The sequence below is a fragment of the Schistocerca americana genome, chromosome 5 (genome assembly GCF_021461395.2).
Source record: "Schistocerca americana isolate TAMUIC-IGC-003095 chromosome 5, iqSchAmer2.1, whole genome shotgun sequence".
NCBI classification, from domain to species: Eukaryota; Metazoa; Arthropoda; class Insecta; order Orthoptera; family Acrididae; genus Schistocerca; species Schistocerca americana.
The window spans coordinates 108377699-108404118 of record NC_060123.1 but is presented as its reverse complement, the minus strand read 5'-3'; the positions used below and the strand labels follow the sequence as shown (position 1 = coordinate 108404118).

Genomic DNA, 26420 nt, shown 5'->3' with positions numbered 1-26420 from the left:
ATCAAGTACAATAAGCTGGGAAAGTCAACTGTTACCTGCTCTCAGTGCCACAAACACGTCTGTGGGAAACACTGCAGGAAGACAGTGTTGTGTGAAAAATGCGTTGCAGAATGAGACAGTAAATTTTGTTTGCTTCATGTAGTGTATCTAATTAAAAAAGTCGTTTTTATAAGAAAACACTATTTTGAAACATTATTCCAAAAAATATATAAACTGAATCTCGTGCTTTGTTCATTTTATTCCTATTATAATAACATCTTTTATTATCCAGTATACAAAAACAATGTATAAGCATTTTGAATTGTTATTAGAGGTATCAGAAGTAAATAAACTTGATTTATGATAAAATAAATTGTGGTATTCTTTATGGGCCTTTGAGGCCCCCCCGTTGGTATTACATGTGACAAAAAATACGTTGGTAATGCTAGGGTTAAGGAATCCATTCAAGGAGTATAGTGATGTAGCCCCTGAATTCTTCCGTCACGTCTCACTGTACATAATGGGTAGTTAGGAGAGATTTGTATTATGTTTGTACAGCTAGGACGCATAGAAAGTTTTGAGACAGTCTCGAAACAGATGCAGAGCTTTCCGCTACGGTTCCACTCATATATTTTACCAGGTGTGGCTGCTACAATATGTTCTCACGTAACTTTCCACATATCTTCAATTTAATCAAAATATTCAGGTTTACCTACAAAAAATTAGTTTATTTTCATTATACACTCCTGGAAATGGAAAAAAGAACACATTGACACCGGTGTGTCAGACCCACCATACTTGCTCCGGACACTGCGGGAGGGCTGTACAAGCAATGATCACACGCACGGCATAGCGGACACACCAGGAACCACGGTGTTGGCCGTCGAATGGCCCTAGCTGCGCAGCATTTGTGCACCGCCGCCGTCAGTGTCAGCCAGTTTGCCGTGGCATACGGAACTCCATCGCAGTCTTTAACACTGGTAGCATGCCGCGACAGCGTGGACGTGAACCGTATGTGCAGTTGGCGGACTTTGAGCTAGGGCGTACAGTGGGCATGCGGGAGGCCGGGTGGACGTACCGCCGAATTGCTCAACACGTGGGGCGTGAGGTCTCCACAGTACATCGATGTTGTCGCCAGTGGTCGGCGGAAGTTGCACGTGCCCGTCGACCTGGGACCGGACCGCAGCGACGCACGGATGCACGCCAAGACCGTAGGATCCTACGCAGTGCCGTAGGGGACCGCACCGCCACTTCCCAGCAAATTAGGGACACTGTTGCTCCTGGGGTATCGGCGAGGACCATTCGCAACCGTCTCCATGAAGCTGGGCTACGGTCCCGCACACCGTTAGGCCGTCTTCCGCTCACGCCCCAACATCGTGCAGCCCGCCTCCAGTGGTGTCGCGACAGGCGTGAAAGGAGGGACGAATGGAGACGTGTCGTCTTCAGCGATGAGAGTCGCTTCTGCCTTGGTGCCAATGATGGTCGTATGCGTGTTTGGCGCCGTGCAGGTGAGCGCCACAATCAGGACCGCATACGACCGAGGCACACAGGGCCAACACCCGGCATCATGGTGTGGGGAGCGATCTCCTACACTGGCCGTACACCACTGGTGATCGTCGAGGGGACACTGAATAGTGCACGGTACATCCAAACCGTCATCGAACCCATCGTTCTACCATTCCTAGACCGTGCCACCCAACGTGCTCTAGAAGGTTGTAAGTCAACTACCCTGGCCAGCAAGATCTCCGGATCTGTCCCCCATTGAGCGTGTTTGGGACTGGATGAAGCGTCGTCTCACGCGGTCTGCACGTCCAGCACGATCGCTGGTCCAACTGAGGCGCCAGGTGGAAATGGCATGGCAAGCCGTTCCACAGGACTACATCAAGCATCTCTACGATCGTCTCCATGGGAGAATAGCAGCCTGCATTGCTGCGAAAGGTGGATATACACTGTACTAGTGCCGACATTGTGCATGCTCTGTTGCCTGTGTCTATGTGCCTGTGGTTCTGTCAGTGTGATCATGTGATGTATCTGACCCCAGGAATGTGTCAATAAAGTTTCCCCTTCCTGGGACAATGAATTCATGGTGTTCTTATTTCAATTTCCAGGAGTGTATATTGGCCTAAAAATTACTTTTGACAGGACTTGTACACCTAATCGTTGTCACATCAAGTGACATTAATGGTAAAGTATTAGAAAGGAATTGAAAAAAAAATTGGATAACTATGTGTTAAAAGAATATTTCACATTCGCGTGAGATATTTTCTTATGCTGAATATCGCCAAACAAACACAGAAACAGGAGAAGTTTTGTGTTCCGAGGATGATGAACGTACCTCAGAGTGCTGCACGTGGATGGCCTGGTACCTATCGTCCCCTGTGTACGTCACCAGACCCACGGTCAGCAGGTGGTAATCCTTGCGCCTGATCCACGACACCTGAAACATGAACGTAAAATCACCATCAACTCTCATTTCATGGGGATATTCATTTATCCTGTGACTTTACACGTTAGTATAGCCCGATCGGAGAGAGTGTGCGTACTACTGTGCCACATGTGTGAAAGAGTCATCGGATTCAGAAAGCAGCTACAGATTTGCTGCTCATTCAAAAACAGTCCTTAGTGTATCAAAAAACATATTTTCAATACTGCATGCATGCAAAATTGTGCCGAATTAGCGAATTTTTGTAAATTAGTAAGACTTCATACAACAATGCTACAAAAAACGAATCTGAGCTCGTACACTAAAGCGACAAATAAACTTTTACAGATACGCACATTCAAATATAGAGATACGTAAACAGCTAGAATATGGCGTTGTGGTCGGCAGCGCCTATATAAGATAGCAAGTGTTTGCCGCAATTGTTAGATCGGTTACTGCTGCTACAATGGCGGGTTATCAAGATTTAGGTGAGTTTGAACGTGGTGTTACAGTCGGCGCACGGTCGATGGGACACAACATCCCTCAGGTAGCCATCAAATGGGGATTTTCCTGTACGACCATGTCACGAGTGTACCGTGAATATCAAGAATCAAACCGGAAAAATATCCTGCAAGAACGGGACCAACGACGACTGAAGAGAATCGATCAGCGTGACAGAACCAGAATTCGCCCAAAAAGTGCTGCTAATTTCAATATTGGGCCATGAACAATTTCCAGCGTGTGAACTATTGAACGAAACGTCTTCAATATGAGATTTTCGAGCCGAAGGATCACTCGTGTATCCTTGATGACTGCAAGACACAAAACTTTACGCCTCGCCAAGGCCGCATCAAAACCGACATTGGACTGTTGATGACTGGAAGCATTATTTAGTCGGACAAGTCTCGTTTCAAATTGTATCGAGCGGATGGCCGTGTATGGTTGTGGAGACGTCCTCAGGCATCCATGGATCCTGCATGCCAGTAGAGGACTGTTCAAACTGGTGGAGGGTCTGTAATGATGTGGGGTGTGTGCAGTTGGAGTGATATGGGAATACCGATACATCTAGATACGACTCTGACTTATGACGCGTATGCAAGCATCCTGTGTGGTCACTTGCATCCATTCACGTCCATTGTGCATTCCGACGGACTTTGACACTTCTAGCCGGCCACTGCGAGACCCCACAAGTCCAGTGGCTCCAGGAGCACTCTTCTGAGTTTAAACACTTCCGCTAGCCACCAAAATTGCCAGACGTGGACATTATTGAGCATATCTGGGACGCCTCACAACGTGCTGTTCAGCAGAGATCTCCACCCCCGTCCTCTCATGGATTTATGAACATCCCTGGAGTTTCATGGTGTCAGTTCCCTCAAGCACTATTTCAGACATTAGTCGAGTCCATGCCTCGTCGTGCTGCGCCACTTCTGCGTGCTCATGGGGGCCCTTCACGAAATTAGGGAAATGTACCAGCTTCTTTGGCCGTTCAGCGTATAAACGCCATTGAAGAGTGCTTTCATCTGACCTCAGCACCAGTACTATGGAAATCAACTGAAGCCAACGGTTACAATATTTGTGATCAACAAGTTGGCAGACATTTTAAAGGTCATTATTGAAAAACAGCAACAGCCGGTAGAATGGCAGTACAGATTTAGGGTAAGATATTGAGATATTACTGTTGTTTGATCAGGTATAGTGTAGTTCTCGTAATTCCATTTATGAGATTTGAACAAGTACTGTATTTGAAAAACAGAGCACATTACCCAAAAAAAACTGCTCCAATTGAATTAGCAGAGTGGGTTAATGCGCCGCACACATTCTAATGACTGTTCTTGAACCATTTGTATATTATTATTATTCAGTGTTATTTGGTAAGTTTATAATTAAATATTTTATTAGTAGCTACGATAGTGAAAAGTACGGTCGATATACTATTATGATCGTTACGCCAGCATGAATCGAACAATGAATTTACGAAGTGCCTGGATTATTGTTGCTGAGTAAGAAATTATGAACTGGCATACCGGGAAACAATTCTATCAGCTCATGAATTGGCGATGCGATGATACTCCTTAAACGAGTAAGTAGGATAGTGAAGCAGTTGGACTGTTGGAGATGAGGTGCGGCGACTAATGGTTGTAGTTTGGTATGAGTGCCTACGATGTCAGTATATTGTATTACAGAACATTCTACACTAACAGTTGTTATTTTTATCTTGGCAGTACTGAACATTGGTAGTGGATTGATTATGAAATGTTTATAAACGTTTCATTGTGAAATTAGACAAACACTTTTAACTAAGCAGCTCTGAAGTCATTTAGTGCTGACAGATTCATGTGAATACACTCACTGGTATCAGGTAACGAAGGAAGGAGATAAAATTGTGTACATATTTGTCAGTATAGTAATTTAGATCCTGTCAGCTCGGGACGAAATTGTCTGTACGCGACGGTGAACCCTAATACAGAGAGCAGCTCAAAGGTTTTCGTAGGCGACCACAGATTATCGTGACACCCAATACACGAAACTGTGTTAATAAGTGGAGGAGGTATCGTATCTTTCCAGATTTCAACTCTTATAATCCAAACTAATTTCTATTTGTGCACACAAAGATGGTCTCACAAAAAAGTGAAGCATCCTGTAGAGGAGGAAGAACCTAAATAATACTTCACGGTTTGGGAGTGTTTCTAATGATTCAGTGATTATAATATCGAGCAAAGTTTCAAAACACTTGGCAGTATGAGACTACTTATAAGCTGAACGCCACGTGGTCTGGATGCATGCACTGATCTGTTGAGATAGACGATCGTAAAGCCGCTGTGCCTTCTCCTCGGGCAAGCCGGCCCCCAACCGTTGTATAAGACACTTGATATCCACATTATGGAATGAAAACGCATCTGCCGTCCGAGCTGGTACGAAACATGTTCCATCGAGGACATGTCTAGGGAGGGACCTTCATGACGACTGGAGTACCTCAGTATCATGCAGACACTTCATGACGACACGAGCCATATGTAGAAGGTCTTTGTGGTGCTCAAAAATGACGCCACAGCACTGTTGCATTAGAGGTGTCACTGTTTGTCTTCATTCCTAGTCGGGTTAGAGCTAACGGCTCTGGTGAGAAGTAAATTTTGCAGTCTATATTTCCGAAAACCACTATTAATTTAATGATGCGTTGTTCGTATTATACTGAATTCATACAGTAAGTAAAATACTATTTGCTATGCTTCCAAATATTAGATCTTTAATCGTCAGCAGTTCACATTCCACAGCAACAGAAGAAATCAACTGGTACAATACGTGATCAAAAGTATCCGGACAAACCCAAAAATAAACGTTTTTCGTATTACCTGCATTGTGCTCCCACCTACTGCCAGGTACTCCATATCAGTGACCTCAGTAGTCATTAGACGTCGTTAGAGAGCAGAATGGGTCGCTCCCCGAAACTCACGGACTTCGAACGTGGTCAGGTGATTGAGCGTCACTTGTGCCATATATCTGTACGCGAGATTTCCACACTCCGTACCATCCTTAGGTCCACTGTTTCCAATGTGATAACAAAGTGGAAACGTGAAGGGACACGTACAGCACAAAAGCGTACAGGCCGATCTCGTCTGTTGACTGACGGAGAGGTTGGACCGCTGAAGAGAGTCGTAATGTGTGATAGGTAGAGATCTATCCAGACCATCACACAGAAATTCCAAACTGCATCAGGATCCACTGTAAGTACTACGACAGTGAGGCGGGAGGTGAGAAAACGCATGTCATGGTCGAGCGGCTGCTCATAAGCCGCACATCACGCCGGTAGATGCCAAACGACGCCTCGCTTGGTAAAAGGAGCGTAAACGTTTGACGATTGAGCAGCGTAAAAACGTTGTGGTGAATGATGAAACACGGTACACAATGTGGTGATCCGATGGCAGGGTGTGGGTATGCCAAATGCCAGGTGAACGTCATCTGCCAGCGTGTGTAGTCCTAGCAGTAAAATGCGGAGGCGGTGATGTTATGGTGTGGTCGTGTTTTCCATGGAGGGGGCTTGCACCCCTTGTTGTTTGCGTGTCACTATCACAGAAGAGGCCTACGTTGATGTTTTAAGCACCTTATTGCTTCCTACTGTTGAAGATGCCGATTGCATCTTTCAACAAGATCGAGCACCTGTTCATAAGGCACGGCCGTTGGCGGAGTGGTTACACGACAATAGCATCGCTGTAATTTATTGCCCTGCACAGAGTCCTCACCCGAACCCTACGGAAGACCTTTGGAATATTTTGGAACCCCGACTTATTGCCAGGCCTCACCGACAGTCATTTTTAATTCCAGCTTTACCGCCACGAGCTTGTAAGTCGTTTTCAGCTAGGTGTCCGGCTACTTTTGATTGCATATTTTATGTGTAAGCGAATCTGCAAGGAGAAAAGAGATTACATTGTTGAAGTACCATCAAGTCGTCTTATGGCAGAGAATGACATCAAGTGCGTATGAGTCCTTTGTAATAACACATCTATGTTCACCTGTTGACTGCAGCCTGGACTATAACGCATTGTCTCTTCCACAATTTTATACTAATATGGCATCCAATATTCATGAATTCCTTTTATTAAAATATATTTCTCTGAAAGATATTGATCAGTAATTTATATAGTCAACATTGCTCCAAATTAAACAAACACATAATGATGGAAAATTAACCGTAACCGCTGTTCGTGTTTTAACGTTCTACACTTTTTCATTTATGTATGGGTTTTGATTATGGCAACTAGCGAATTTGGTTTGCAGAGTAACTTTCTGTGTTGAGCTTATGATAAAGTTGCTGCCGAAGAAGATTAAATGTGTTTCGTCAATCAAATTTCCTCACAGCGTGTGCACTCTTTCTGTACCTTATTTCTGTCACAACTAGGGAAAGCGGGGTTGCCACACAGCGAGTAAGTGTGGCAACGCTGTGGGAGAGAGCAGTGTCACTGGCCGCGACTGCACTACGCCGTGGCAGTCTGCAGCGGGCTACAGGATTGGACACGGTCCGGGGCCTCATTCACCAGAAACAGCCTGTAATCTGAATGCAAATATCCTCCGCCGCCAGAAGGGGGGCGTACAGTGCTGGGAAAAAGGGCGGAAATGTCGCTACAGTCCCATTCTTTGTGGGCCTGAAATTTCCAGCAGGATGAGCTCTTTTGCAGAGCAAATGAAATCGTGCATTCTTGTACTCTAATACAGTGGCCAAAATACAGAATGTCTAATGAGAAAGCCTTCAATATGCCGATTTCAGTACATATCAGGCGTACTGTCCTTGTTTATTTAACTAAATGCAGTGTTTCTAGAGGGAAGTGGCTGTTACAGAATTTCTCTTTACCCGTCCAAAACTGTGGAGTTTAAAAATGCATCAAATACTCGTCGGCCTAATAGAGGATGGGGATCTATGTGGCTCAATTACCTGAAAAATATCTCCTCCTTATATAGATCAGCTACCTTGACAACGTTGGAAAGAACATAGTACTAACAAAGAAATTTTCAAGGAATCGCTTTATTGGAGCATTAATAATTTTTTTAAAGGTTAGTCAATTAAGTAATTACAAATTTTGATAATCCCTTAACTGTTCAACTGAATTTGCTAACTCACACTAACATGTCATCTCCATTGTTGTTTCTCCAATCATGGTTATTCAATTTAGGTTACACGATGAGTGTAATGGATAACCCGATATACTGTAACCATAGAACTTCATCTGTCTCTTGGAAACAAGAGCAAATATGGTAATGATGATGATAAGCAGTTGCCGGCTGGGGTAGCCGACCGGTTGTAGGCGCTTCAGTCTGGAACCGAGCGACCGCTACGGTCGCCGGTTCGAATCCTGCTTCGGGCATGGATATGTGTGATGTCCTTAGGTTAGTTAGGTTTAAGTAGTTCTAAGTTCTAGGGGACTGATGACCTCAGATGTTAAGTCCCATAGTGCTTAGAGCCATTTGAACCATGATTAGTAGTTAGTAAGGAAATATTAATATGTTTGTGAGCAACTGTATGACACCCTTTTGTAACCATTTCAGTTACTTCAGTTACATCGAAAACGATATAGCGAATATTATGTTATACAACAAATAAAGCTGTTGGATTCGATCTTCCCCTTGTGAGGATGTTTCAGTAGGATATGGTGATTCTGATAACAAGTATAGAGAGTCGAATGACCTTCTGCTAACAACGTTTTGCTGATAACATCCTATTGTAGAATTTCGTAGTTGTGTTTTCCACTTTAGTTTACTACAAGTTACATTGTGTTGTCTATGAGATAATAAACAGATGTATCACATACATTTCAAGAAACTGAGAACAGTATAAAGTGCTGCTGCGTCTCCGCCAGGCCGGCCGGTGCCGCCCAGCGGTTCTAGGCGCTTCAGTCCGGAGCCGCGCTGCTGCTAGGGTCGCAGGTTCGAATCCTGCCTCGGGCATGGATGTGTGTGATGTCATTTTGTTAGTTAGGTTTAAGAATTTCTAAGTGTAGGGGACTGATGACCTCAGCCGTTAAGTCCCATAGTGCTCAGAGCCATTTGAACGGCCAGTAACTGAGCTAGCCAGAGAGGACAGCACAGACCAGTCTCTAATAGCATGGCGCCTTACACATATTCTGGGGAGTAGTGTACAGTTGGCGCTGATATTAAGGTGCACTTGTACTTCGGCTGCAAGATACTCAAAGAAGCAATGTGTCCGCTATTTTTTACGTCCGCCACCGCGGAGAGCGCTGAAACCTGGACATAAGTATTTGATACATCCGTCAAACACGCGGTCCAGTCCCATTCATGTGACCACCGGCTATGTCCGACGTCAATGTGCGATAACCACTCACAGATGGCTGGTGACGACACTAGCAGTGGAAGGTATAAGAAAGAGTGTGGAGGGAACTTGGGATACATCGTTGTCGTAATGCGGAAATGAAGCGATTCTTCTGACGTCCAAAACGGCCAGTGTGGAAGTATTTCCGAAACTGGTAAGTTTGTAAACTATTAGCATGCCGCCGGCCGAAGTGGCCGAGCGGTTCTAAGTGCTACAGTCTGGAACCGCGCGACCGCTACGGTCGAAGGTTCGAATCCTGCCTCGGGCATAGATGTGTGCGATGTCCTTAGGTTTGTTAGGTTTAAGTAGTTCTAAGTTCTAGGGGACTGATGACCTTAGAAATTAAGTCCCATAGTGGTATTAGCCATTTTATTAGTAAGCTACCATTAGTTATTCGTGCACCTCAAAATAGCGCTGTTCAAAACTGGCTACTAGCCAAGTGTGGTGCACATGGGCCATAGATGACTTGGGTGATCGATGGTACAAATGGTTCAAATGGCTCTGAGCACTATGGGACTTGACTGCTGAGGTCATCAGTCCCCTAGAACTTAGAACTACTTAAACCTAACTAACCTAAGGACGTCACACATATTCATGCCCGAGGCAGGACTCTATTCTGCAACCGTAGCGGTCGCGCTGTTACAGACTCTAGCGCCTAGAACCACTCGGGCACACCATCCGGCAGGGGTGAACGATGGGTGCGGAGATATACAGGATGTAAAATTTAAGTTGACAAACCAGAATAACTCGAAAATTAAGCTTCACACGAAAAAAATGTGTAGAATCCAAAGTTGATTATTTTCGAGTGGGACATCTGCTGGTGCTAAAATTAGTCCGCCAGCCAGCCCCCTGGGGGAGGGGCGGGAGTCAACTTTAAAATTTTAAATGAGAACCCCCATTTATTATTGCAGAATCAGATTCTACTTAATAAACCTACATACATTTTGTCTAAAGTATTTGTTTTGATTCTTGGTAGTTGGCACTGTAATTCGAGAAAATCCATGTTCTCACCTTTGCGTGGAAAATGGTTACGCATAGGTAAAAAAATACTTATTTATTTCGTAAATTTTGATTCGCTAAAACTAAAACTCTCCCTTTCTCCCCATAGGGTGGGGTCTGGGAGAGATGAATTATAGTTTTACAAATGGTGGCATAATTATTAATTTTTTCTGCATATTCCTATAAGTTTTGTTTGAGTCAACATTTGTAAAACTCTAATTCCTCTCTTTCAAACCCCACCCTATGGGGAGAGAGGGAGAGTTTTAGTTTTAATGAATCAAAATTTACGACGTAAACAAATATTTTTTATTTATCTGTAACCATTTTCCAAGCAAAAATGAGTACAAAAATTTTCTTTAATTATAGCTCAACCACCAAGAATCAAATTAAATTTTTAAGACAAAATGTACGCAGTTTTTTTTATGTAGAATCTGATTCTGCAGTAAAGAATTAGGGTTCCCATTTGAAATTTTAAAGTTACCTCTCGCCCCACCCGCAGGGGCTGTGGTGGTGGGCTAATTTTAGCACTAGCAGATGTCCCCCTCGAAAATAATCATCTTTGGACACTACACATTTTTTCGTGTGAAGCTTATTTTTCTAGTTATTGTCTTTTGTCAACTTCAAATTTACACACTGTATATGGGCGAATAGACGGGCAGCTGTGGAGTAAGTGACTGCCAACTTGAATGAAGGGGCTACCAAGTGCCTCCGCAACGTTTGTGCAGCGAACGCTACTGTGTATGGACCTACGCAGCAGGTGCCTGGTTCACGCACTCATGGAGACTGCTGTTCACTGGTGATGAGGGCTGATTTTGCGCATAAGTACCGCACCTGGACGTACATGAGTGGATACAGGTGACCTTCAGGATATAATGAACTGACGTGTGGCTAGGGCCTCCCGTCTGGTGGACCGGTCGCCTGGTGCAACTATTTTTAGTTGACGCCCCTTCGACGGCTTGTGCGTCGATGGGGAGGAGATGATGACGACAAAACAACACCCAGTCACTGAGTGGAGAAAATCTTCGACGCTGCCCGGAATCGAACCCGGGCCACTTTGCGTGGTATTCCGTCGCGCTGACAGCTCAGCTAGCGAGGCGGACGCTTTCCGAATGAATCACGTTTTATGTTACATCGAACAAATGGCCATTAGTGCGTACAGCGTGAAGGGTCGGAAAGCAAACAAACAGCTATGCTCTGGGGAATGTTTTCGTCAAATTTTCTGGGTTACTTCGTCACTCCGTGAATGGATCACCAAAAGCATGCGTCCATCCTTGGGGACTATGTACACCACTGCATACGGTTTCTTTTTCCTTAGTATGATGGTATCTGCCAGCAGGACAATGAAGTGTGTCACACAGCTCGGAGTCTATATTCGTCGTTTGAAAAGCACCAGGTTGAGTTCCAGTGGTCACCAAATTCGCCGGAATTAAACCAAATCGAGAATCTGTGTGAACATCACGGTCGATCTTTTCGGGCCATGGATCTTCAGCCGAGAAACCTAGCACAGATGGACACTGCTCTTAAGTCAGCATAGCTCCACATCTCTTTCGTTACCTTCTATTAACTTCAGCTGGGCACGACGCTGGAGTCGGCATGGTCCCGTATCTCTTTCAGTACCCTCCACAACCTCACTGACTCCCTTCTTGCCCGGTGAATTCGTCCACGCTGAAAAAGGTGGTTGGCTTTTGACAGGTGGATCCTTTAATGTAACTCGACAGTGAATTTCGCGGAATGGTGTTCATACGCCGAGCGCATCATTTAAAGGATCGCACGCTGGCACTCCACCAGTTATTGCAGTTCTCTTCATTTCCAGGTACCACTCAGTTAGCGCGCAGCTTTCCTCAACGCCTCAGTTCTGACCAGTAGCCAGCAAGTTATCTTCAGTGACGATCCGTCAAGTCGTCCCGCAGTTTACGCCGAGTCTCAAATATTCTTTATGTGACAGTCAAAGTGTCTGCTATTTGAGAGATTAAATTTAAATACTCTGAAGATCGATCTGATAATTAAAAATCATTTAATGTGTTTGTTTAGATTAGCTTCATCACTGTCACACCTTCCTGCAAAGCAAAACGTAATTTTTTTCTGATTATATATCCTTTTGATAAATGGTTGCTATTTTACTGACGTGCGCCACTAGCTAGTTTGTTTTAGAGACATAGGCCTGTGAAGAGGGGGTAGCAAGCTTTCAAGCATGTCACTTCCATTTAGCTACGAATATGACTTGTGGGTATCGCTTTGGCATGTAAGTAAGGTTTGCATAAGATGTAATGGCAGTTAGGTAAAACGAGAAACTGTCAATACATATAATGGCGACGATGAAAAAAAAAAAAACTACTGCCAGTACCTTTAACGGTGACGAGGGAAAGAAATGCCTTGGCGACAAAGAAAACCAATCATAACTGGTGACGTAAGCCGAGAGAGTTGGGGCAGTGGCCAGCACGCTGGGCTCGCGTTCTGTGGGACGGTAGTTCAAATCCACCTCCATCCAACCAGACGTCCGTTTTCCGCTGTTTTCTAAACAACTCCATGCAAATTCCGAGACTGTTCCTCTGAAAAGTCATGGCCTATTCCATTCCACATCAGTAACAAACCAAAAAATACAAAAGAAGGATGTCAGCTTACGCTCACTCTCTAGTGATGTCGTTCTCGAAGGGACATTAAACCCTGATCTTTCTTCCTTCATCTTCCTTGGAGACGAAATTTCCAAGGATTTCAGACAGGGAATAAATCTATTGCAAGTGAATTGCACGTTTTTATGTGGCGACACTTAGCTCTTTACTGTATGGCCTGAATTTATCATTAAAGACGGTTAATCACTTTGCTTTCGAGAAATATTTAAGCGAATCTTGTAAACTGTTGTTATTTATATTTCTAAGATATGGGGAATCAGAAGTGCTGCAGCTGATGATGCTGCTGCTGCTCCAACTACTCTCAGCAGCCCAAGAGCTACTTCTTATCCGTCCGGCCAAACTAGAAGATGAGAAGGAATTTGACTAAAGCCTCTCAAGACGCCACCGCTACCATTTCCAGAGTTTGACAGAAATCTTGAAGCCTGACCAAATTGTATTTTCAGAACTGAATGTTTCGTCAGTTACGACGCTATAGTGATTTATAGAGCAAAGCGTCTCTTGTTGTTACTGATGGTACTGATGTCTTTCAAAAAGTAGAAACCTCTGTCCGAAAGCTGACCCAGTAATTCTGTCCCATTCTCCTATTCAGAAACTAAAGATAATTTAGAGTGAAATTTTGATGTTCTAATACGCCAGGAACTAGCAGGTGTGAGTTTTTCCAATGTTTTAAGAAACCAAATCAATGTTACAAAGAGCTGACAGCACAATCGCAGGGCTTAACTGTTGTTGTTGTGATCTACAGTCCGAACACCGGTTTGATGCAGCTCTCCATGCTACTCTATGCTGTGAAAACCTCTTCGTCTCCGAATAACTGCTCCCAATTACATCCTTCTGTATCTGCGTACTGCATTCATCTACTGGTATTCCTCTACGATTTTTATCACCCACGCTTCCCTTCAATACTAATTTGGTGATCCTTTGATGTCTCACAACGCGTCCTATCAACCGATCCAATTTTCTACTCAGCTTCTGCCACAGATATCTTGTCTCCCCAGACCTACTCAGTACCTCCTCATTAGTTACGTGATCTACCCATCCAATCTTCAGCATTCTTCCGAAGCACTATTTGTTTCAAAATCTTCTGTTCTTGTCTAAACTATTTATCGTCCATGTGTCACTCTCATAAAAGGCTGTACATCACACAAATGCTTACAGACGAGAATTCCTAATACCTAAATCTACATTCGATGTTAGCAAATTTCTCTTCTTTAGAAACTCTTTTGTTGCCATTACTTTTTATATCCTCTCTACTTCGGCCATCATCAGTTACTTTGCTGCCAAAATAATAAAACTTATCTGCTACTTTAAGTTTATCGTGGTCGTAATGCAATTGCCTCAGCATCACCTGATTTAATTGCTCTGTATGAAATTATCTTTGCTGTGCTTTTGTTGATGTTCGTCATATAAACTCCTTTCAAGAAACTGTCCGTTACGTTCAACAGCTCATCCAAGATATACAATGCTGTCGGCAAACCTAAAAGTTTTTGCTCCTTGTCCGTGAACTTTAATTACTTCTCCATTTCTGTTGTTTTCCTTCATTGCTTGTTCAATGCACAGATTGAATAACATCGGCGATACGCTATAACCCAGTCACATTCCCTTCTCAATCACTGCTTCGTTTTGGTGCCTGTCGTCTCTTTAAATAGCCGTGTGCTTTCTGTACTACTCGTAAATACCCTTTGCTTACCTGTCATTTACTCGTGCTGTCTTCGGAATTTCAAAGAGCATATTCCAGTAAACATTGTCAAAATGTCTACAAATGCTATAAAGTAAGTTCATCTTTCCGTAACCTATCTTCTAAGACGATAGAGACTGTAATTTTCGTTTCTCTAATGGTACATGCAGGTCCTCTCGTTCCATGTATGCTGATCATTCACTCGGCTAACAGTAAATTAAAAACGCCCTGACAGCTTACCTAATCCGTCTTTCCTAGACTGTCTGCATTATAAACGTTGTATCTGTTCCTTTGGACATGTCCGAAAGATCAGACACCACACATATAATTAGGGTGAGGACCAACATTGATCGCCTCATTGCGGATGTACACCAAGTTCAAACTGTTACGGGAAGTGGATAAATGCTGCGGGTAATGAGGAAAAGTTACTGTGTGGATAAGTTGAGAAATGGATAAATTTCCTTCACGTCACGTCTGTGGTCACAAATTCTTAAGTTCATTGACAACCGGTTTAAGTCAGCACTGACCATCTTCAGATGTGTTTTGTAGAAGCATGTCCTAATATACTGGAGCAATAGTGGCATAGTCTACTGCTAAACACAAAATCAGCGTCGGCATCGTCAAACACATATAAATAAAAGTAAACACCAGAGTCCTTTTGCCATTAGCACTAGTGTTCAAACCATTGACGTCTGACGGGAGGCGTTCAGGGTGGTCCGTGCAGTTCTACGATAATTGTGTCCGGATGGGGCAGTGGTCGGCGTATCGGCCTAATAAGCATAAAACGCGGTTTCGAATCCCTGCCCAGTGCTCATTTTCATGTTTATCCATTGATTTAGATCAATCCTCACTAGCAACTAATAACATTAATTCGTTTTTGTCTTGTCTGCCATTACTCTGGGCACAGAAGCAGTGACAAATGTTCTGCTGATGCTCTCTAGGGCGCGGGTGACCCCATATTTACGCTGCAGAGGCTGCTGAAACGACTACGCGATGCGCGAGGCCGCACCAAGAAAACACAGGACATCAAAAAACCACGACACAGTCTGTATTCTGTAAATAGATTTTTAATGCTAAAGTACAGTTTTGTACATGCTGTGGTGTTACCCACAAGCGAGAATATAGTTCTTTCGAAACACACAGTGCGTTGTTACAAGTTCTGACACACATCAGAGGTAACACCAAACTAATTTCCTTTCTTTCTTGGGGGCCTTGATACCGGTTCACGCCGGGTGGGAAGTGTTACTATCGATTTGACAGTGTTAGTGGCTGAGGGTGGCCAGATGCCCTTCCTGCTTTCACCCTAAGCCCACCGGGAGGAAATTAGTGTACACCAGCTGTCTGCATCCAGTGTAAACCATGGAATAGTGCGAACGTTTCCAAATGTCTGCGAGTCGTGTAACTGAGGTGGAACGTGGGGACCAGCCCGGTATTCATTTAGTGGGATGAGGAAAACCGCCTAAAAACCAAATCCAGACTGGCCAGGACATTGGCCCTTGTCGTAAATCCGCCACGTGGATACGATCTGGGGCCGGGAAATCCACCCGAGTCCAGGATGCAGCACATTAGTGCTCTTGGCTACCCTGGCGGGTAAGTAACACTTCCCAAATACTGCAACAAAATTAGACTCTCTACTGTACAAAACTGATTCAAATTAACGATCAAAGGGACGCTCACAACGAACATGTACGAATAAATAATCATTCAAAGTCAAAAGGAAGGCTGAACGCGGTACTTTCAGTAAATGACAAGGTTTGCATATAAAGGCCATTAAAATTTCCGGCTGGTACAGGCTCGTCACCTTCTGTAATTATTGTAAAAGCGTACAACATTAAGTATCACCGAGAGTAAATGAATTTCAGTGTTCGCTATTCAGTTACAGTGACCAGCAGATTCCTGTAAAAAGCCAATTTGTTATAGATGTTGCATAGAAGTTATTTACCACATAGGCCACATCGGATGCTACATTATCTGAGAAAGCAACAAATTTATTGAGCTTTAATAACTTCAATACAATTGACTTCACTTTTATGGGAAAACGAATCAGATCACATGGGTTCTTCAGCTGAAAAGTTCCACACACTGTTGCAGAAATATCATAACATTTTCTTCCGCAGCAACAGTTAGTGTTAAAGATTTCCCGGCATTCACCGCTGAATGCTGTGCGGAGCTGTTTTTGGGATCTATGTACGTCGACGTTAAGGTTTGTGTCGCAGTGCCGTCTGGAACGTCTGTACACAAGGCAGTGTCACTGACTGGAATAGAATTGTCTTCAGTGATAAGTCTCGCTTCGATGTGAGACCTGATGGCCTGCGAGGACGTAAGGTGTGATGATCTTGGGGTACGATTTATTTTCATAGCAGGATCCCTTTGGTTTTCATCAGTGGCACCCTTCCAGTACAGCGGTACGTCGACGATGTTCTACTCTCCCCTTTGTTGCCCCTCATGGCAAGCGTTCCTGCGTTTATACACTCTTGGAAATTGAAACAAGAACACCGTGAATTCATTGTCCCAGGAAGGGGAAACTTTATTGACACATTCCTGGGGTCAGATACATCACATGATCACACTGACAGAACCACAGGCACATAGACACAGGCAACAGAGCATGCACAATGTCGGCACTAGTACAGTGTATATCCACCTTTCGCAGCAATGCAGGCTGCTATTCTCCCATGGAGACGACCGTAGAGATGCTGGATGTAGTCCTGTGGAACGGCTTGCCATGCCATTTCCACCTGGCGCCTCAGTTGGACCAGTGTTCGTGCTGGACGTGCAGACCGCGTGAGACGACGCTTCATCCAGTCCCAAACATGCTCAATGGGGGACAGATCCGGAGATCTTGCTGGCCAGGGTAGTTGACTTACACCTTCTAGAGCACGTTGGGTGGCACGGGATACATGAGGACGTGCATTGTCCGGTTGGAACAGCAAGTTCCCTTGCCGGTCTAGGAATGGTAGAACGATGGGTTCGATGACGGTTTGGATGTACCGTGCACTATTCAGTGTGCCCTCGACGATCACCAGTGGTGTACGGCCAGTGTAGGAGATCGCTCCCCACACCATGATGCCGGGTGTTGGCCCTGTGTGCCTCGGTCGTATGCAGTCCTGATTGTGGCGCTCACCTGCACGGCGCCAAACACGCATACGACCATCATAGGCACCAAGGCAGAAGCGACTCTCATCGCTGAAGACGTCACGTCTCCATTCGTCCCTCCATTCACGCATGTCGCGACACCACTGGAGGCGGGCGGCACGATGTTGGGGCGTGAGCGGAAGACGGCCTAACGGTGTGCGGGACCGTGGCCCAGCTTCATGGAGACGGTTGCGAATGGTCCTCGCCGATACCCCAGGAGCAACAGTGTCCCTAATTTGCTGGGAAATGGCGGTGCGGTCCCCTACGGCACTGCGTAGGATCCTACGGTCTTGGCGTGCATCCGTGCGTCGCTGCGGTCCGGTCCCAGGTCGACGGGCACGTGCACCTTCCGCCGACTACTGGCGACAACATCGATGTACTGTGGAGACCTCACGCCCCACGTGTTGAGCAGTTCGGCGGTACGTCCACCCGGCCTCCCGCATGCCCACTATACGCCCTCGCTCAAAGTCCGTCAACTGCACATACGGTTCACGTCCACGCTGTCGCGGCATGCTACCAGTGTTAAAGACTGCGATGGAGCTCCGTATGCCACGGCAAACTGGCTGACACTGACGGCGGCGGTGCACAAATGCTGCGCAGCTAGTGCCATTCGACGGCCAACACCGCGGTTCCTGGTGTGTCCGCTGTGCCGTGCGTGTGATCATTGCTTGTACAGCCCTCTCGCAGTGTCCGGAGCAAGTATGGTGGGTCTGACACACCGGTGTCAATGTGTTTTTTTTTCCATTTCCAGGAGTCTATTTCAGCAAGATAATTCGCGCCTGCACAGGGCGAAAGTTTCTATTTCTTGACTTCGTGATTGCCAACTCCTATCCTGGCCAGAAAGGTCACCGATTTCCCATCCCACCCACGTTTGAGGAATTATCGGCAGGGCCCTCCAACCATCTCGGAATTTTAAACATCTAACAGGATGACATGACAGAATTTTGCGCAGAACCCTATAGGAGGACATCCAACAACTCTAACAATCAATGCAAAGACAAATAACTGCTTCAATGAGGGCCACGGGTAGGCCAACGACTTCCTTGTTTCATTTGCGACGCACGTTCTCCAGAATGAGCCACTCTATTTTTCTGATATTGTAATCATTTGTTTGTCGGCAGATGTGCATCACGTCTACCGATTTTCATCGCATTCGGATAATTCCTTCGTGGTGCGTCTTTTTTGTCTTAGAGTGTACATGGTATGAAATAATATAGGCTGCTTCTGTAACATAACCTCCACGTACCCCCATTTATTCAACAAATGTTTGTTAAAAACCTTATCCAAGATAAGTAAAACCAACTCTTGTATTTAATGAAGAGAATCCATGTGAAAATTAGCTATCCTATTTCACACAAATCATATGCAGCGCCTCTCACATAAGCCCAATCAGTGCACTGGTGGATAGTTTCATCAGTTTCCATGGAATCAGCCACTGACTCATCTATTTTTCAATACGTCAATCTTTTATTACCACGGTTCAGAAATATGTGGTACAACACAGTACTCATCGTTCGAGTTGCTGAATTTTCATTCGTCTTGACTTCTTCTGATATTGAGAATGTCCACCTCAGTGATTAGAGTTTTGTGTAGGCCTAAGATTGGCTTAAAACTGTATAGTGACGTAGTGACGATGGTGAAAAGAAATGAAAATAGAAATAACCAAATATTTAATCAAAATTCAGCGCTTTATCTGCAAGACATCACGATGCAAACTTTCAAGCCATAAAAAGATGGCTAAAGGATTGTCAGAAAAATAACTTGTACAAAAAGCAACCCAATTTCAGTGCTACAGCAGCTGAAGAATGCACAGGGGGATACGTTCCCTTCCATCATGCAAAGTTGCTTAATAGCTAAGGTAGAAAAACCTCTTGGGTTCAATTGACTTGGTGTAGTGTTAATGCTACCACTTCTAGGAAGGGAGGAGCTATGCCAGCCCGGATGGAGTCCGCTCGGCTGATTAACGACGGCGGGTGGGTGTGCCAGCTAGACTGGATGTAGTTTTTAGGTGGCTTCCCACATCCCACTAGGTGAATATCAGGGTGGGTCCCATGTTCCGCCTCATATATACGCTACGCAAACCTTTAAAAGACTTTCTCACACTTGCATGCAAAGCGGTTGGGTACATTGCTTCTGTGCTGAGGGATGAATATCAGACAGATTAACTTCGCTGTTTGGTCTCCCTAAAGATTTACTCAGTATCAACAGTTTGTACAGTTAAGTTTGTTATTTAAGGACGCTATGTCGAAAAGTTCATTGTGATCGTAGAATTCGATTCTGTGATGAAAGTGTAAACATATATATCTAGCTCTCCCAGTACTACGAAAGCGTTAATACAATACATATAATACTTCTTCTTCTTGAAAAGTACATAAATCTACGTATTCATGCCAGACATCTTTATGCACATAATGGTTCGTATTGTTCGTGTAAAGAAGATGAAAATTCGTTCGAACGGAGTACACTTTCTTTTGTGTTTTCTATTTCGTAAGTTTGCTGAACTAGTTGCGCAGAGCAATGAACAGAAAGTTTGCGTGCATTATCAGTAAAGGGAAATAAACTTGAAATTTATGCAGAATTCATTATAAAGGAAGAATGAAATTTAGGAAACTTTTTAGCAACAAATTTGAGGGGAAATACAGTCAGAATAACTGCGGTGGTGATTTGGGGGGGGGGGGGGGGAAGGGGGCGGTAGGAGTCCAGATGTAGACGCTGTCGCTGTCTGCGTTATAATCACTCAAAGTGCCAACAATGTTTCTTAGATTATTTTGTGCAAGAATGATATGGAAATGAATGCGGACAGGATAATGTTTGCCCCGCCTCGGTAGGTGATACATCACGCCGCAGGCACTCGCAAAAATATACTATCATATCCGTCAGACAAGTACGCCGTGAAATTAATGTTGTCAGAATTTCTTTATAAACATTTCAAAAGATATGATGTAGTGTTCAAACAAAACTAGTGCTCCTACAAAACTAATGGCAGTGTAAAATCGATTATGAACGAATACAACTGCTACTAATGATCACACCTCTCCTTTCGTCTTGATACAAAAATCAATCTGAAAACCACTACCGAAAAATGTTTTCTTAAGTACATAGTGAAAAACGGATTTTCTGTTGTGATTACTTAGTGACATCATATGATGCCAATAAGTAGCTGCATTACATGACTGCTGATGTTCCACGTCTCCTTGATGCTGGAAATCAGAATTATATGTGGAAGGGGATTTGGGGGGAAGGGGGGGGGAGGTGTCAGAGAGAAGAATGAAAGATGGAAAGATGAAAGGATGACAGGAAGAAGAGATGAACCTAAAAGACAGGGGACTCGTTTGTAAACCAGTATCCAGTAAAAAGGTTGCCGTCAGCAAAGTAATTAATTTAAGACAGAGCGAAACACAAGCTACTAAAGAAAATTCAGTACAAAGTTTTTACATGATAATCGATAAACATAAATATTAAAGTAAAAAGAACACAGGAATGTACACTAAATTTAATGAAATCCGCTCCTCACACAGTTCCTGGTGACAGCGATTGTAATGAAAACCGTAACTTTATCTTAAGTAATATCAAATAATTGAGCGCTCCAGATTTTATCGTAAATATGTAAATGGAATTATGATGATCACCCTTTTCCTCTTGTGTTGCGGTGTCTTTGTCAACGCTTCATTTTGCTTAGCGGCTAAATAAACTAATGGTGTTTCCTCTTGACAGGGAAATTCTTATACAGACAACATGTCAAAGAAAAATATACCAGAAAGACAGAACAAAATTAAGACAAGTCGACGAGGCGAGGGCATAAATGTACCATTTTAGCCCAGTTTGAAGGCGATTTTTGTTACACGAAGTTACCTGTATCCAGAAAATTACATACAGATAGTAGATAATTTGAGCTAGGGTACCTGCCTTCGTACCTGAAACCAAAACGTAAATGCAAAACAAAATTCGTACTAAAGAGATCTGAACCAGCTTAAAAAAAGCTTTCTCTATATCAGTATCTACAGTTGATAACCATTTGACAATAGTAATTTTTTGTACAAAGAATTGTACTATTTTATTTGTTTTCCACGTGTTTCGCTACTGTCTCCCATATTCACAAAGGAAGATAATGTACAACTGGTTGAAAATACATTTCTGCCAAATTCGGCAACATCAAGTATAAAACACGACTAATTATAGTGATAATTGTCTCAGTGAATTTACACTGTAGTAGATTCACACAATCGAAGTGTGGTAAAACAGATACACTTAAACAAAGATAACCACACTACTGGCCATTAACATCGCTACACCATGATGATGACGTACTGCAGACGTGAAATTTAACCGACAGGAAGAAAATGCTGTGATATGCAAATGATTAGCTTTTCAGAGCATTCACACAAGGTTGGCGCCGGTGGCGACACCTACAACGTGCTGACATGAGGAAAATTTCCAACCGATTTCTCATACACTAACAGCAGTTGACCGGCGTTGCCTGGTGAAACGTTGTTGTGATGCCTCGTGCAAGGAGGAGAAATGCGTACCATCACGTTTCCGACTTTGATAAAGGTCGGATTGTAGCCTATCGCGATTGCGGTTTATCGTATCGTGACATTGCTGCTCGCGTTGGTCGAGATCCAATGACTGTTAGCAGAATAGGGAATCGGTAGGTTCAGGAGGGTAATACGGAACGCCGGGCTGAATCCCAACGAGTTCATTTGTTCTATATACTATCATTTTGTGTGTGGTTGTTCCATGGTACTGAAATTACTCTTCCACGCATAATGTAGTCAGATCTGGAGATCGCGCTATTTAAAATTTCTCTCAGTATTAATTTCTATAGGAGTGAATTATCCCACAGGATAGGAAAAGAGTGCAGGAGACTATCGTTTCCAGCTGCATTCGTCGGGTAGTCGTGCATAGACATGAGTCTGTACTTTAACATTAGTCTGCTGTAGAATTATGAAACAGGTTGTATGGTGACGTAGTACGACGTTCTTGGGTCTGAAAACGTTCCTCATTGGAAGTCAACGAGGGTTACACAGGAAAGAATAACTATTAACAAGAGTAGAAGTAACATGTCCGGTGCGAGCTAAACTGGAGCGATCACACGAAAATAGAAGTGGGTAAATCAAACGGCGGGTTATGATTTTTTGGCAGAAACGTAAGGAAATGTATTACATTCTCGAAAGAGGTGCCTTACCAAACCGTCATTCGTCGGATTCTTCGGGCACTCAGCACGTACTATTAACACAGAAGAAGGTTCAAGGAAGAACAGCACATGTCTCCAAAGTTTATTTTAAGAAATGCTGAGCTTCATGTAAATGCTCACGACATGAAACTGGTAAACACGACAGGAGAGGCGCAGTTTGTCATAGGGAGACCTAGTGTTATAATTCAGGGAACGTAGATTCCAGAAATTCGAAGGGCTTTCCTAAAGCCTAACTCTTCTGCCACACTGAGGAATGTAGCAGAGTAAATGGGAAATTATACTTGTAGCCAAAGCAATGTTAGTGAGTTTCTGTTTGCAGACGCATCCCAAATGTAAGACATTTAGCCAGTTACGCCGTACATCCACTCGGCGACTTACAGAGAATGTAGTCGTTCGCACTAATTTATACGAACGCAGCGTTCAACTTTGCTTAACTGTTCCGGTAAGAGAACCTTCCACTGCGTACTACTTGTAAAAAGCAGATTTCATTATGCTACAGTTCTGCCTATGTATCCCATTCAGACAGGAGATTAACAGGAACATCGATATTGTGGAACGAAAAATAAAACGTTCCCTGTCCCGCCCAAATACGTCAGTGGCGTAAGCATCGAGCTCATGTTTTTTTTTAAGCTTCATAGGATTCTAATCCCTGTTTGACATATTATCAATAAAAAATTAATGAATATTCATAGGAATGTGATGATTCTATTACGTGGCTTACCATTCTTTTACTTCATAACTTCTTGTTTGAGCGGTTAGCGGTGTTTGAATTTACACCGAAGATGTTGATTTCTTGTTATGTTGCAAATTCAGAAAAGATACACATTTGCCTTTTAGATCAGCAGTAATTTTAATTGCCTTTACGGGAAGGGAATAACTGTGTCCAGCGTTTGATGATTACAGGTGCGCAATGTGTGAGGTGTAGTGTGCTTTGGACTACCACTCTCTGCTTCTTGCTTGAAGCAGTTTCATAATGCAGCTATGTTGAGGTTTCGATAATTTACATTTAACACTCCGCTCGTGCCCGGCTGAGGTTTTAGCAAACCACAGAGGTATACTTGACATCCGCAAAAAGAACTATGAGAGGAATTTACATACTGCTATGTGTAGCAACTAGAGTAGTTACAGAAGTCTAAAACTGCCATTTCCATTAACTTGCAGTTTTCTTAGACACATAAGCTCGGGAAATTGAAGCTGAGAGAAATCGATTAGAGATTTCAGTCAATCTACTGGAACTAGGTAGAAAACAATACACGCCCTAGGTTCTGTAATAATGGAGTTAGCAAACGCGGTTGAATCACCAAAACCTCGATTTACTTATCCACACAGTGTCATGCGGAATAACACTGATTGGCAATCCGGGATTCGATAATCGAACTTAGCGTTTTGATGGCAATGCGTTTACCAAGGGCATTACGAAGAAAAAGGTCATAATTCGCCTGATACCTCGCACGAGTAAATTACCTGTCCCCAAGTTTTGTGAACACAGAAGCGGTTCGTTTTGCGTGGAAATGACTAGGTTCACAGTACGGAGGAAGTACTGGATCTTCAGCATTTACATATAACGGTGTCATTTTAGCAGAATGACGATATTATTTGCGGTGATCTGAGGGCACAACGCAAATAAGAATCTCTTAATGAACGGGAGAAATCATTTTCAAAGTGACACTGCATCACATGACTAAAACGTTTTTATGAATTGTATTTTGTGTTGAAAATGAACTAAAGCATGTTAATTATGTATGTGTAGCATACATAAACATATTTCGGAATAATAACAAAGTGGAAGCTTGACATTTTTCTGGAAGTTCTTTACACTATTTCCATTGAAGAAGACTTTTCAGATATTTCTGTAATAAATTATTAATGCTTAACAAAAATTTCAGTAAATAACTCATAGTTTTTCTTTAAAAAAGCCTTTCACTTTCAAATTGAAGTCGTAAGAAAAGTAAAGTATGTATTAAGACAGTGACAAGATTTCAGGTATCTATTTTTAATAATTTTTAGCCATTGTGTATGGAAATATCAGAAACGTAAACTTGCTTCTCTATTAACAATGTATAATACTAATGCATCTCAGATCCATATTCATCACGTTCCCTGTGGTGTTCTCCCTACCATTTCTTTTTCAGGCTATTTTTCCTCTTGGTGTCTTCCAACACTGCTTCGAAGGGTCTCCTGCAGTCAATGGCAATTGAAGTTCATTGCGTATTTAGCCCAACATGAGACCCATCAATTCCAGAACCATACACCGTGACACTACCCCATTGCTCAAAAATAGCAGACCACCCAGCGTTCCTATTTTCAAAGAATATAGCTCTACCATTTCAGTTTTTGGTATTCGTCTCTATATAAAGTTGTTAAAACTCACATATGTGTTTTCAGTCCTACCATGAAATTACTTACCTAATATCATTGTGTGGCTAAGGCATTAGAGACCTTTTCGTTGTTCAGAAAACTGCAGAGAATTTTTTAAGACAAAAAATAAAATAATTTTTTTTCACACTTCCTCACTTACTAGTCCTGTTAAACGGTACCATAAATAAACGGAGGTCGCTGAATGGATAATATACCTCTTTTGAGTTCATTAAAGTTGCTTTATGCTTACCGAGTGATCGTGCATACATACACCTATCCACGTAAGCTCTCAAATTATTCCGAACACGAGCACCACTTTTTTACATAAACTGTGAAGCCTAGTACAACGGAGTGACCGAGCGTTTCTACGCGCTTCAGTCTGGATCTGCACGACCGCTACGGTCGCAGGTTAGAATCCTGCCTCGGGCATTGATGTGTGTGCTGACCTTAGGTTGGTTAGGTTTAAGTAGTTCTAAGTTCTAGGGGACTGATGACGTCAGTTGTTAAGTCCCATAGTGCTCAGAGCCATTTGAACCATTTTTGGAGAGGGATTCAGTCATGGGGAAAATTCGCGTAATAGTTAGAGCCGCACTTTGTTTAGACTGAAGTCGGCTGATAGGTATTCTGCTTAAGTGAAGTCTCTCTAAGAATAGAACAAACGTAAAAAAAAGTCGGGCATCAGAGTAATGAAGCAATTGGTTTATTTCACCAAAGTATAATGTGTCTTAGAGATAAAGTTAGTGAACACCTTTAAGATGTTAAATCTGGCTTTATTGGTGTATTCTGGGGCTTTCTACAGGGTGTTTCAGGAGGAATGGTAAATACTTTAAGAGATGATAGTATAGACGAATCGAAACAAAAATCTCATAAAACATGTGTACAATTTTTATTGAGTACAGAGATACAGCTGAGTACAATGCTTCCTCGTTTATTGCTTGGTACACTGGTTTCTATTGGTTGCTGTGGGCGTCTTTATCGAATGTCAGAAGTAGTGTGTTGATGTTCACGTTGTGCCGTTGTCGTTTAGTTTATACAGAAGGTCACATAGTGATTTGTTGGCCAAGTCTCCTGTACTGTAACGTGCAAACATGCCGTCCGTATTTACATATGCTGAATATGCTGACACGGTATTCGTGTATTGGTTCTATAAAGGAAACGCTGTTGCTGTTTTTAGAGAATATGGCATACGATTTCCTAACCACAGGCTACCA

At 43.2% G+C, this 26420-nt stretch overlaps 1 protein-coding gene across 1 annotated transcript in view; it reads right to left on the bottom strand.

Moving 5' to 3' along the window:
* Positions 1–26420, bottom strand: part of LOC124616223 (zwei Ig domain protein zig-8-like) — a 254680-nt gene that overhangs the window by 136170 nt on the left and 92090 nt on the right. The window contains exon 4 of the mRNA XM_047144526.1: positions 2315–2416. Within this exon, the coding sequence (XP_047000482.1) occupies positions 2315–2416 (102 nt within the window). The remainder of the gene's footprint in view (positions 1–2314; positions 2417–26420) is intronic.